The sequence below is a fragment of the Agelaius tricolor genome, unplaced genomic scaffold, assembly GCF_023055355.1.
Source record: "Agelaius tricolor isolate 1412-34295 unplaced genomic scaffold, bAgeTri1.0.p SCAF_3, whole genome shotgun sequence".
NCBI classification, from domain to species: domain Eukaryota; kingdom Metazoa; phylum Chordata; class Aves; order Passeriformes; family Icteridae; genus Agelaius; species Agelaius tricolor.
In genome coordinates, this window is record NW_027269263.1 from 11,041,461 (window position 1) to 11,055,031 (window position 13,571).

Below are 13,571 nucleotides of genomic sequence, written 5' to 3' on the forward strand. Positions count from 1 at the left end.
ATTACTGAATCCATTTTATGGTGTATCTAAAAAAAATTATTTATTGTTTTCAAGCGTCAAATTAACATTACTCTAAACACCTCTGACTAGCAGAGAAAATAAATTAATTTCTTCTTCCAAGCTGGTTATAAAATTTCCTTTAAATACTTTGTTATGGTAACTGAGATGAGCACCAGCCTGAAGCAGTTTTTGCTGGGTAGAGAGGTTAAATTTTGAACTGACACAGCTTTTCATTGATACAGCAAACAGACCCTCACATCATCTTCTTTAACACAAATATGAAGGTAACTGAATCACCAGTCCAATACTTTAGACAAGGAAATAATTTATGTAAGCTTTTATGTGTTTCATCATAACACTAGTCCAGTGTGCTGATTTCACATTCCCATCTGCTTTAAATAAGAGCAAGAATAATTCAAATGACCAGCTCAAAACAAGTCAGTGCAACACATCATTTAAACTTCTGTACATTTTTTTCCCTATAAATGTAAAAAAACTCTTGACATATGATGCCTCAAGGGTTGCAGACCTAAGAACTGGGCAGAGCAGATGGAAAAGACAAATTTCACATTTCCACTCAACCTGTTTTATTGAAAAACCTTCCAAAACAATGCATGAGGCCTAAGAAGAAGCAACAGTATTTTATCATTTCTGCCCAGCAATTTATTGAGTCTCAAGTTTTCTTATCTCTAGCTTCTGATTCACAAGAAAAATGACCATGTTTCACTAATAGTCACTAAATATTCCAACCAAGAGCAAGAGTGGAACCTGCTGAAATAACTAGTAACTCAAAGTCTGGGTTAAGCCAAAGAGCAGAAAAGGGAAGTAAAAAGATTAATGTTGTAAGCTGTGAATTGTTTATAATTTTGAAGCTAGTTTCTTCAGTTAAAAGCTTGCAACAAGATCCTGCCAGAACTGAGGAAATCAACTCAATGCAACTGAAAGTAGGCAGTTTCCAAAGGCAACTGCAAAAATTTTGTGCCAAATTTTTATTTTATTATTTTATTTTTATATCCAAATTTTCACGTGAATCCCCTATATTTTCAAAAATTACTTACTTTCAGTCCACCCAAAAAAATCAGTGTAACCCAGCCTCACTCAGGCCGCACAGAGACAACAGCTACTGCTGCTCAGAGGTTCAGCATGTTCCAACCATTCCAGAGTTCTCCAAGTGCAGCCTGAGTGGACTACAGCAGTCTGCAGACAACTGAACTGGAGCAAATGACCTAGATTTGTTGTGTGAGATAATCACTTTGCACTTGGATAATTTCACCCAGAAGTTTGTTGGTTTTTGTTTAACAGTTGAGTGTGACTGCACTAGTTAAGCTTTCCTACTGATGATTTCTGTGTTTACCCTCAGACAGATTTAATAACATCTTTTCAATTCCTCTGGGTGTTTTATTCCCCATCCTCTAAATTTTATAACTTGAAGCAAAAAGGAATTTTCTTCCAGCTGTCTTCTTTCTACCCTGTATGCTTTGGGAAATATATGGGACAAGCTGATTTTACACCTCCCCCTTATCACATCTTACTGAAACAAACAGAAATAGCAAAAACATCCACAAGAAATCCTGTAGAGATAGTGATCAAAAACCAAATCCAAGATAACAGATGTTGAGAAGGGAACTTGAATACAGAAAGTTAAATCCCTGTGGAAGAGGCTGAAGACATGAGTATCAAATTTTCATTATTTTTCTGGACTCATTTCTAGTATTTGCTATTAGTTTATCCTGCAATATCCAACCGAGCTTCTGTTTTAAAAAATATGTAAAAAAGGCTACTCAAAGAATTTCAGGACAACATTCCCTCTAAAAGACCCTTATCAGTTTATCAAAAAGGGGTTTCTGTTCTGAGGATAGTGTGTGTCTCCAGCTGGCATTTTTGGAGGAAGTTGTACAACCAGAGCACACAGATGTAGATGTCCATGTAAAAAATGCATATCTACTTTGCAGTTCTCTACTTCAGGAGAAGCCTTAATTGCTAATAATAACACCAATACCTGGTCTATAAAAGTTAAGAAAATGAATTATGAACCTGATGATGAATTTTGCCTGCCTTGATATCATATCTAAAGTACTCTGAAAAGCTTCTAAGGCACTGCTACACTTATTCTGGCTTAAGCCAACGAAAAGGTGCTTAACAAGCATACTTTTCAGGTTTTGTTGGTGGTAAACAATATCTAGCTTATCCACCATAATCAATGCAATCTGAAGTCCTTTGTCTCAGTCAAACGAATACAATTCCAGAAACAACTGCTAAATAAACTGAACTACTGAGCCATCTGTGCTTCAGTTGTATCAGCATTTTGGGAGACAAACAAACCTGATACATGAGTTGTTCTGCAGAACAGCATTGAACCAACTGTTTCCTAGCTACAGCTTCTAGAAGCCCATGCTACAATCCCAGCTTCAAAGATGTGCAAAACACAGTTATTGAAAACAGTTGTTCTCCCCCCGCAAAAATGCTTAACCTGTGTAAGATCTGGGTGAGAAATAATGTAACCCACTCACTACTTGCACTAGCAAGGGATGAAACAGGAATGAAGGGCAAAGTTGTGCAGCTTCTCTTAGCTCCTAGGAATTCCCATTTATAAGTCTGGTCCAAAACTTCCATTTATAAGTTTGTTTCTTAGTTAGGCAACAGCTCAGAGTAATGGCAGCAAATAGTTCTGACAGAATAGGCTGCTGCAGACAAATGTATCATTGCTCTCTGTTCAGATTAGCCCTTTAACTCATGAATGTTAGTGCATGAAATATTCTGGATGGCAAACTGAAACAGCCAATGATTAGACACTTCCCAAACTGTCTCTGCTTAGAAAGATTGTCAGAATTCAGAATTAAAGTTAAAATGCTTTAGTTACAGCATCAGGACTCACCTGTCAGCCCTGATATGGAGGGGACAAACATAAATGAAAGCCTTTAACCATTAATTCTAAAGATTTGCAGATCAATCTGATGACTTTATACCTTAAGTGGACATAAGCCTTATGTTCCCCCTGAAGAGTTAAGCACTATTGCAGACAGTGCAGTGTCCATTTTCATAGGCCTAAAAGGATTGGATTTTTGATTGCAGAAATGATTGGCCAGACTTCATGTTTTACCAGTGTATTTTAGATGATGTGATTTGCATGATACCTATTCTAAGAATATACTAAGCAGAAGATATTCCAGCTCACATGGGTGCCAGACAATTGCTAAACAGGAGCCATCAACCATACATAAACCAGGAATCAGAGCATTAATTCTGTCTCAGTAATCGACCATCAGCAAACTGACAACAGATGACACAATGAAAACAGAAAAATCTACAAAACAACACCTGCTCCTGCAAAAAGGAATTTTTTCCCTCAAACTTAACATGTCAGAAACTGCTCCAGAAGTTAAGCAGCTGAGCAAAGGATCCCAGCCATTGCCATACATTCTGCATTGAGTTGTTTACTGCCAATTAAAACACTTTCAGTTTCTGGAAGAGCCCCACATCAAGTTCTGCATTAAACTGCTCAGGACATGTTGTCCAAGGAATGAACAGGAAGTGGATGTTTTCCTTTGAGGCAAACACACGGCGCCAGCTACTGGGTTTCAGTTTCAATAGATGCCAGCTTGATATTTTGAATTCTCTGCATGATCTAAAGAAACAATAAGTAAAAACCCCTGCAACAATAATAAATGCGAATTCTCAAAGCTCAGGTTGTACTGTACCAGGAAGAGATGAGAGAATAAACAGGAAGATGAGTGTATCTCCCAAAGATTATTGCTATGGTTAAAAATTCCCTGAATTTAAGTGCTTTAATTGGGGCTTAGCACCATAAGCAGGAATTACCTCTCCAGAAACTGAACAAAAGATATGTCCAAGGCAAAATCAAGTGTTCTATCAAATCCAAAGCAATGAAGCTTAGCTTCTAAACAGGTTTTCCTATAAGATTAACAGCCGTTATTTTCCTGTGCACAGCAAATTTACATTTTCTTCATTCAGCAATGTATAAAAAGATATGAAATGTCAAAAGCAGCATTAATGAGTTCTAGAAGTTTTGTGCCTTCATGCAGAGTTTTGTTGACATGATGAAGCAGTTGGTGATTGGAGTAATGCAAAAACAAAACACGGAAGCAAAAAACTAGATCAGAAAAGCTTTTTTACATCCATAAAATAAATGCTGGTTTCCAAGCAGTATATACTTAAAAATATATGCATTATCAACTACTGAATGGCCTCTAAACCAATTATACACACTTGGAATATTCAACTTCACTGTAATACTTTCCTTGAAACTTATAAATATTGGTATTGCACTTTTTAATTTGTAATAATCCTCCTAAAAAAGTTAAGCTATTTTCTCCAGGAATTACTGTTGAAAATGCTTTAGTAAATAGAGTCTATTGACTTGTCACAGAAATGGAACTAAACTGTATCTCATGTTATACTCTAATTAGAGGAGGCCCTATTTTGAAAGTAATTATATTTACTGTCATTATGCCCAAGATACATTTAAATAACAGACAATTACTGTTTTTATCACGAGCCAAATTAAAGCTTTTTAAACTATGCTAAATATCCATGACTTTAGCCAAGAAACAGTTAACACCATTACTGAAGTTATTGAGAAGTCAGCAATCCAAGAAATAAAGATTCTCACAAATGCCTCACTTGAGTACAAAGGATTCTGTGGGGTTTTTTGTGAGTTTGTTTGATTTTTCTTAATACAGGGCACAAACAGAAATGCAGATCTCACCTCACAGGAACTCTCCTGGCCTCTTTTTTATTGGACTCGAAATCTTCTACTTTCAATTGCATTACCTGAATCAAGCACTGGAAATATTTTTGAGCAAACAGAAAAATACTTTTTAAACATTTATTGCCTATGGTATTTGCTTTCATAGTGTCATTAACAAATCAGTTTAAATGAGAGATGCTGATGGTAACTGTTCTATGGACAGCTCTCTGTCTTTGTCTCAAATGGCCTAACAGCTCATCTTTCCTGCTTGAAGCTAATCACTAATTTATAGGTCACAAGTGTGTTAAAAAGCAAGTTCATAAATGACCAGAGTTTGGGAAAAGAAAGAATCAGTCATCCAACAATAATTATCAAGACTTGATCTTAGCTCATCAGAAACTCTGAGCACACAATTTTGTTGTATAAAGTGACTCAGAACATTCTCTGAACTTTGGCTGGAAGTGTGACAGGGCAGTCTCCAGAACACCTATCTAGTGATGTTTTGGTCTGCTCAGCTCATTAGCCACAGCATGCAATTACTCTCTTTGATTTCCAAAGCATAGCTGAAGGCTAAGGAAAAGGATTTCACCATTTCCCTTCTGGCCTGTAACCACTGAGGAAGGCAGCAATGTCTGTAAGCAAAGACAAAACTGCAGACCATATTCTAATTCTTGGTGCAGCAAGAAAGACACAAAAATTCTTTCTTTGAAGAAATGCAATGCCCTTGGCAAACATATCTGAACTGAGGTACAGAATTACACTGCATAAGAAATACTAATAAAGAATGTAAAAATGGGCAAAGTGCTAAGAGCACCAAATCCCAACTCCCTCAAGCTACTTCAAAACCATATTCATGTGCATTATGAGTTTTCAAGACCATATTTTTCTTTCCCTTCCTACTCTCCCTCATCAGAATTTCAGTTGCTTTTGGGAAAACAAATTATTTGCTACCCTAGTCTTTATTAAAAAGAGAAAAAAACAAAACCAACCCCCCCCAAAAAAAACCAAAACAAAAAAACACACAAAACACACATAAGTACATTCCAATCAAACAGAGAATTAAGACAAACACTGTAGCTTGTTCAATAGGACTTATTAGTACTGACTGCATTCCAAGTCAAAATAGCAACACTACAGATAGCAGTTCCTTAACCATTTAAATGAAGATATTGTTTCCTTCCCCATCTGTGCCCTGTGACTGTAGAATTTGCCATCACTGGTCACAATCAACATAGGCTTTAACACCAGTACACTACAAAAAGAAGTCAATCTCCTACCCAGCACCCAATAAAAGTTTAAAATTCACTTTAATACAAGCTGTACTGATTTGTACCTACCCCTCCTCATAATGAGCTAAAGCAGAAGAACATCTAATTGTTCAAAACTGCTGAAACTGCAACTTGTAAGAAAAACAACTGTTGTATAACCAACTGGTCAGTTATTGGCACTTATTAATTCCAGCTCATGCTTTTGTCCTAACAATAGATCTGTCTATGGAAATGACAACTGCTTCTTTCCACAGAATTGTACTGGGAAATCCAACACTCATTTTACTATGGAGGGGGATGAAATTTAGGGATAATTTAACACAAACCTTCAACTCGAGAAGTGGGAAAGGTAGGTAGGAAGAAGTAACTTTGCTCACACTTTTGTGTGGACACATATTCAGAAGTTCAAACAAGCATTAACATGAAACCATAAAAAACATTCAACTGATGCTTTACATAAAACTGGATCCCCATGACTTCAGCAATACAATTATATACATCCCCTGGTTTTCTGCATCTTTCCTCAATTTTCTCTTCTGACCTTTAATCAGCCATAAAAATTCTTGTACATGAGAACCCTCAGTTCACAATGTTCTCCTTGAACTTAAGTAGAATATTTGATCTTCAAATCCTGATATATTACCAGCTGAGCCTGTGGTCCTTCAGAAAAACCACAGAGAAGTTGTTTGGTCTATTGAGAACTATCCAAAGGAATCCTCATTTATGCATTTTGACACTGCTGCGAGATCCACTCATTCAGGATTTTTTACATATTGGCCTGCATGAGTCACCAATGCCATGGTACCCAAGTCAACATTCACTGCACGATCTTCACATCTAAGCCACCTTTCCACATATTATTCCAAATGGATACAGATCCATACCACTGCAGAACTGCTCTCTTGGAGTTTTAGAAAGCTTAGCTCATCTCCTGTAAGCCTTCTGTTGAAGTCAAAATTAGCTAACTGAGCTAGGCTTGAAAAACAAGGATTTAATAAAGATAAAACTGACACAAGAGGGAAAACTGTGGTTAGAATAAAGGAGGGCAGAAAGAAGAAGAGCAGTAGTAGAATTAAGTATTTTCCTCACACCACCAAATTCTCTGCTTGTTATTCATAACCTATTCCCAACTTTGACTGTCATACTTAGGAATGCATATGCTGTATACCACAAACTTGGACAAAACAGGATATATTTCAGAGATAAAATTTGCTTTCAATTTAGGGAATGGAATACATTAGTACATCAGCAAAAAGAAAAAAGATTAAATTCAATGTTTTATTATCTGGTCTTAATAACTACTTTTTGCAGCAAGCACCCATGAGGCACAGGACAAATCAGCACAGTAAGAACAGCCCAGACAGAATCAAGTAAGTAAGTAAGTACTTAACTTGGGTTTTAAGCATAGAAAGGTCAATTATGAATCACTTAGGCAGTATGTTAAAGCCACCAAGATTTTCAGAGCACAGACACGAACTCAATGAATAAAATCACCATAGCCTGACATCAACATCCCAAAGAAAATATTACATTTAGCAGTTCCAGATTCATGATCATTCAAATGATCACAGCTGGAATGAGCTCTATTTACATTTCAAATTGAAATGGCTGAAGAATCAGTTCTATCTGTACCTTCACAAAAAAAAAGGGAGAGATTTGAGAATCCTGGGATGTTCATTCAGTCAGTGAGTCACACATTCCATCACAATGCCAGGTTTGCAGGCAAGTTTGGTACTCCATGCTGCTCCTGTGAACTACTTAAGAACTGATGCACAAACTATTAATATCTTTGAATAATTCTTTGCCACATATCCTCAGACTCACTTGGATCAGACTGGGGAAATTAATTAGCCATCCTGAAGAGGTGGTTTGCAACAACCTCATTGATTTTATTGTGCACACTACCAAGAAGTGGCAGCTGTGCTGTGTTTTTCTGAAAGTTTTTCTAGAACATTGCTGGGATTTTGGTTAAGAGCAACTCCACCATGAAAATGGAACCTGCTAATGGCAGGTTACAGTAGCAAACAATTATCTTGTTCCATAAAAGAAGGATTTAGGTCATCATGTTAAAATTTGCAAAATGTAAATTGAACACCAAGTTTAATTAGAACTATGCAGTAAAACAAAATTATCTTTACCAATCACACTTCAGCAGATTCAACAGTAATCAAGTGGAAAATAACACAACCGCTAGAATCTGCAGATGAAGACAAACCCTCATAGTAAAAGTGCTGGCAAAACACTGGGGAGTTACAGAGATTCCAAGGGAGTTACAGAGATATCCAAGAGGCCCCAGAGGGAATAAACTCAGTCCAGCAGCTCCCAGATCAGGGCTAGCTCTGATATGCTCCTGGACAAGCCAGGGAGGTAGAGCTGCCCTGCACTGTAATCCAGACAGGCTTCCAGGCTGTCACTCAAGAGCAGGAAACCTGTTACCTGACCAGAGGCAATTCAGGTATCAATGCAGCCATAATAAGAATGTGCACTTCAGCATTCAGCATGATGAGATAAGGGGAATTTCAATGTATCCATTATATGCCTTATCTGTAAATCAAGTAATCCTCTCATATATAGCAACCATTTAAGCACACACTTTCATTTAGTTTGTAACTGAAGGTGTAATCATCATTGGAACGGACACTGAAGAGAACAGAGGTTATCCCCAAGAATTAAAAGCTATTTATTACTCCATGTTAATCTCTCTTCTTTCAGATATGTTTAAGTCTCTTCTCTTTTTCACAACACTTAACTATACCCCTGACTACTGCTTCTTGTTCAAAAAGGTACTTCTGGACAATTTTTTTTAATTTTAGCCTCCATAGTTAGTTGAGCAATAGTCAAGTTTTATGCATTTCTCAAGACGTATTCAAACTTCACTATATCCCAAAGAATTGCAGATTGCAGCATCGCAGTTTTGTCAGGAACACACAGGTGGTCACTGTTGTCTAGATGAATAATTGGAGGTCCTCCAGGAATCTGGTTTTGTTTGTTTTGTTATTTAAAAAAACAAGATTCCACACCAGAAATGCCTATGAGGCCGCTTTCTACAGACATCCATTTCACATCCTACCATAACTTCAACCTCCCAGTCCTCTGAGCAGCAAAAATCTGGTGCTTCCAGCTTTTTTGCCTGTCCTATCTTCTTATGGTATTAGGTTAGTTGATTTACCAAACTTAAATGTAAGCAGCGGTAGGTTTAGGAAACGATGTAAGGGATTAAATCAGCTCATGGAAGTGGGAAATTCTCAGTTAAGCTATGGGAGATGAAATTACTTCAGAACAAACATTTACTGAAGCCTCTCCTACAAATGTAAGTTTATCTTTCCAAAAACTTTATGCCTAGTGAATAAAAGAAATTGTACTTCACCTCAGAAATCTACTGCTGATTGGAAATGCTATGTGCACACGCTGATAGAGAAGTCCTTTCTAAGCAAATGCAGTTTATCCAATTCCACTGGGGAAGAAGGTTAAAGAAAAGGAAAAAGAGCAAACACTATTCATATTAAGAAATTCTCTAGGCTTAATACAACTTGCTCTTCTTCTAACTAGTACTTTTTAACCCACTCCCTACTTTGAGGGAGGTAAATTTCTTTCAGCTGCGTGGGTCCTCCTCACCCATTGAACTGCACATTTGATTCAGTTGTTCCCATGGAAGTTTCTGCTTTCTTGAGGAATTTTAAAAATTTGAGTGGATGTACGTGGGAAGAGTGCAGAATTCCTTCAATCCCTTAGATTCCTGTAGGCATCTCTGAAGCTAACATATGCTGGCTATATTAAAAAGGAAGACATCAAAGAAAGCAAACAGTAAAAACTACTTTTTAATCTAGTCATCATAAAAATAGCTGACACTGTACTTGCTGGCATAACACACTAGATACACTATTCCAGGAGAAATTTACATTTACCATAAAGAAAAAGTTGACACTGTTGTAAGTTGAGAAATGTAGACACTAATATCATTTCTCTTACAAAACCAGAAATAAGACTTACATGGCTATTTAAACTATAAAAAAAAAAATCTTTCATATTTTAATCAAATAGAAGTCACCAGTATCTTTCAAATACAGACTGGCAACACTGAGATCTCTTTTGCTAAGCAACAAAGCAGTATCACTTGGCATTGTCTGTCTCATTGGCACCCCTCAGAAGTACTCTTTCTGTGAAAAGTTTTTTTCTTGAAGACAGTACCTTCAGGAGAATGCAAAATCCCTATGTAGAAAAACATGTAATGCAAATGGAGACCCTTGCTTCTGTTCCTGTATCCTTTCTTTGTCCAGGAATTGTTGAAGTGGCAGAAACATTCACATTCTTCTTGGTACTTACTAGCCAAACCTCAGAGTAAAAAAAAACCAACTTATGACTCCACAGACAGAACCTCCACAGCTTATTACACACAAGTGAAGAAAAGTCCAGTCTGATTTGGGGGGGTTCAATTCCTACAGTCCCACTGATAATATCCATTTATATTATTATTTTTAGAGCACCCAGGGTCACCTAGTTTGCATTTCAAGCCCTGCCATTCAGATATGAAACAAAATCAGAGGTCAAACCCTTCATGTGGTAATTGGTGGCAAAACTGCAAGAGCATAGTTAAAGGCTGTATTGTTTCCAAACAAATAATGAGGAAACAAGACTAGAACAAGAAACAAAACAAATGAGAAGCTGGGAAACAAATGTTTCAGGAAGACAGACAAGGAAGAGTTTTATGAAGATGCAGACTGTAAGATATATGACTGCCTCCCCCATTACAGGGAGAGGAAATTTATGCCACTGCAAAGTTTATATAAGTAAAATTCCTGAACATTAAATCATACTTAGAGCAGGAAAGCAGCAGGGAGCAGAAGCCATGTAACTGATAAGGAAGAAAGTCAGAAAGAACATAGAGCACAGAACAGATACTTTCTTGAGAACTCTAACTACCAAAGCATGATTTGCCTTCACATATTTCATTAATCTCAGAACTGAGAATATGAAGTTCCAGCTGAGGCTTCTCCTACATTCAGATGTTTACAGAGTTCTGTTGCCCCTCCTCAACGTGCATTTCCTGTGATACAGTAAAACTAAACTCATTCTTGTACTCTTCCCTTCCCTGAAGGCACCCCCTCTATTTCATTTACCTTACCAAAACTGACCGACCTGCACCTCTGTGAAACTTACAAAAAATCAGACAGAAAAAAAAATGCACAAACCACTAGGAAGGATAAGGATCAGTCAAGACTTGCTTATATAAGCTTTGTTTCCACAGGAAGCCAGCCTAGGAGTTTACTAGCCCACTAGTCTGTCAAGGAAACAAAAAGGACTGAAAGGACATTTGACTTCTTGTAGGTTGTTTAACAACTGAAGTCACAATACATACTTGGAAGTGTGAGAAAAGTATGAATAAGATTAGATCACAAACCAACAGAAAACACCCAGAGTTGATTCAACTTCTACATCACAAGCAGTTCTACAATGTGAGAGTACTCAAGGATTGCAGGTTCCTTTTACAGTAATCATCTAACTCCAGTGAGTATCTCTCTTTTGAGGATGTCTGCCTCATTAGTGCAGTTAGATCACAGACTTCAGCCTCTTGACTGCAGCAGCATCAAACCTCTCTGAGTAGCAGATGGAACCAAGTATTTGACTGGGCACTGAAGCAGATGAGGAGTGATCACATAAATCCATTTCCTACACGAGTTGCAGTGACACTCAGGAATAGTGGGAATACAGAAAAAACTTTCTAATTAGCACTGCAGTGAACTTGTAGATAGAAAACTGAACCAAGACAATGCCACAGCCTTAAAGCTTTTGCCTCAGCAAAAGATACACAAGGAACCAATAATTATTAGCATGCAGTGAATTTTCTAGACACAGAAACCATTTAAAAGCAGGAGGAAAATCCAAATATGCTGCTGACACACACTGCAAGTCCCCAAATCTGCAAAGATATTAGACATACCAATGTATTACCCAACTTTATTACACATACACAGGTACACAACCCTTAGCAAACAGCTGAAGTGGGGTAATTACATTGTTCCCAGTTATTTCCTCTAAACTTTATAGGCAGAGCATGTGAGTGCACAGCCACTTTGATGCAAAGTCCAGAAGCTTAGCTGGAACTGTCAGAGGAGACTATTCAGGCTAAGCTGTTGGACTTTGTACTAAAGCAGCTGGAAGTACTTGCACACTTTTCTTTCTGCCAGGAGCACTACGAGTTTGAAAGTTGACAACTGGAGTAGAAAGAACCTAAATCATCACGGCAAGTTGTGTCAGCATGTGTCAAGCTCCCAAAGACAATCATTAACTTGTTTGGAGATCAAAATAATTACAGGTAAATTAGATGTACACCTCTGCTCTGATGTAACAGCTCCCAGACAATCTTCCTGAACAGTAAGGATTCACTGAAGCAGGATGTTGCCTTTGTGTACTTTTTCCCACAAACCTCAGTGACAAGAGAAGGCGAATGAGGACAGAATGCAGATTTCCAACCCTGCCACGTACCTGAGGAGCGCTCAGCCATCACACAGGTGTCCGCTGTTCCCGAGCACTCGCCCTGACTAGTTATCAACACACTTCCCAGAAGGTTAATGAATTAAGCCTCAGCACACCCGGTGGCTTAGCATCACCCTATTAAGGATGAGCCCTGAGGCACAGAGGGGAAGGATAACCAAACCCAGGCCACAAATCCACACAAGATCAGGGACCGGGATCCTGCCTGTCAATCCTTCAAGTTTCCGTGGTGACACGGAATGACTCCACCGGCATAAGCGAGGGGCTGCCGGGGCAGGAGAGAAGGAGGAAGCCGAGGAACCGAGAGGCCCCGAGGAGGGGGAGGGGGCCCTGGGCTCCGCGCGGAGCTCAGCCCACGGCCGCGGAGCTCAGCCCGTACCCGCCCAGGCCGCGGCTCCCGCCGCCCCGGGCCCATCCGGAGGGCTGCGCGCACATCCATCCCTCCCCTCCCTCCTCCGCCCGCGCCGCCGCCGCCGCCTCCGCCTCCTACCTTGGCCACGTAGTCCTTCACCTCATCCAAGTCTCCGTTTTTGAGGGCCCACATGAACTCCTTGTCGGACATCGCGGCCGCCGGGCGGGGGGACGCGGGCGGGCGAGGCGGCGAGGGGCCGGCGGCAGCTGCCGGGAGCGCGGGCGGCGGCGCGGGCGGCAGGAGCCCCTCCCCGGCTGCCGGGCGGGGCGGGGCCGGGCTCGGCGCAGCGCGGGAAGGCGCGCGGGCAGCGCGGGGCGGGGCCGGGCCGGGCACGAGGCAGCGCGGGCGGTCCCGCCGGGCCGAGGAGCGGCTTCACTCGCGCGCGGCCGCGCTTCCGCTTCCGGTTCCTGTGCCCGGCCCCCGCTCCGCCGCGACGCCCACGCGGGACGGCGGCACACGGGGCGCAGGGCGCATGCGCGCGCCGCTGGCGTCCCCGAGTTCCCCGGGATACCGCGGGGGGAAAGGGAGGGCGAGCAGGGAGGGCTGCGCATGCGCCCTGGGCCCCGCCCGGGCCCCGTGGTTGCCATGGAAACGCGGCCTAGGCCGGGCCCGCCGGGACCGAGCCGTGCCGAGCTGGGCCGGGACGCGAGATCCGCCCTCACAGCCTATTCCCGCTGCGGGAACCACGTGT

At 40.4% G+C, this 13,571-nt stretch overlaps 1 protein-coding gene across 1 annotated transcript in view; it reads right to left on the reverse strand.

Annotated features, from left to right (window-relative positions):
* The window catches only part of MTPN (myotrophin), a 30,197-nt gene extending 16,954 nt beyond the window's left edge, over positions 1 to 13,243 (reverse strand). Inside the window, exon 1 of the mRNA XM_071422449.1 lies at positions 12,959 to 13,243. Within this exon, the coding sequence (XP_071278550.1) occupies positions 12,959 to 13,030 (72 nt within the window). The 5' untranslated portion in view covers positions 13,031 to 13,243. The remainder of the gene's footprint in view (positions 1 to 12,958) is intronic.
* Between the last annotated feature and the right edge of the window lie 328 nt (positions 13,244 to 13,571).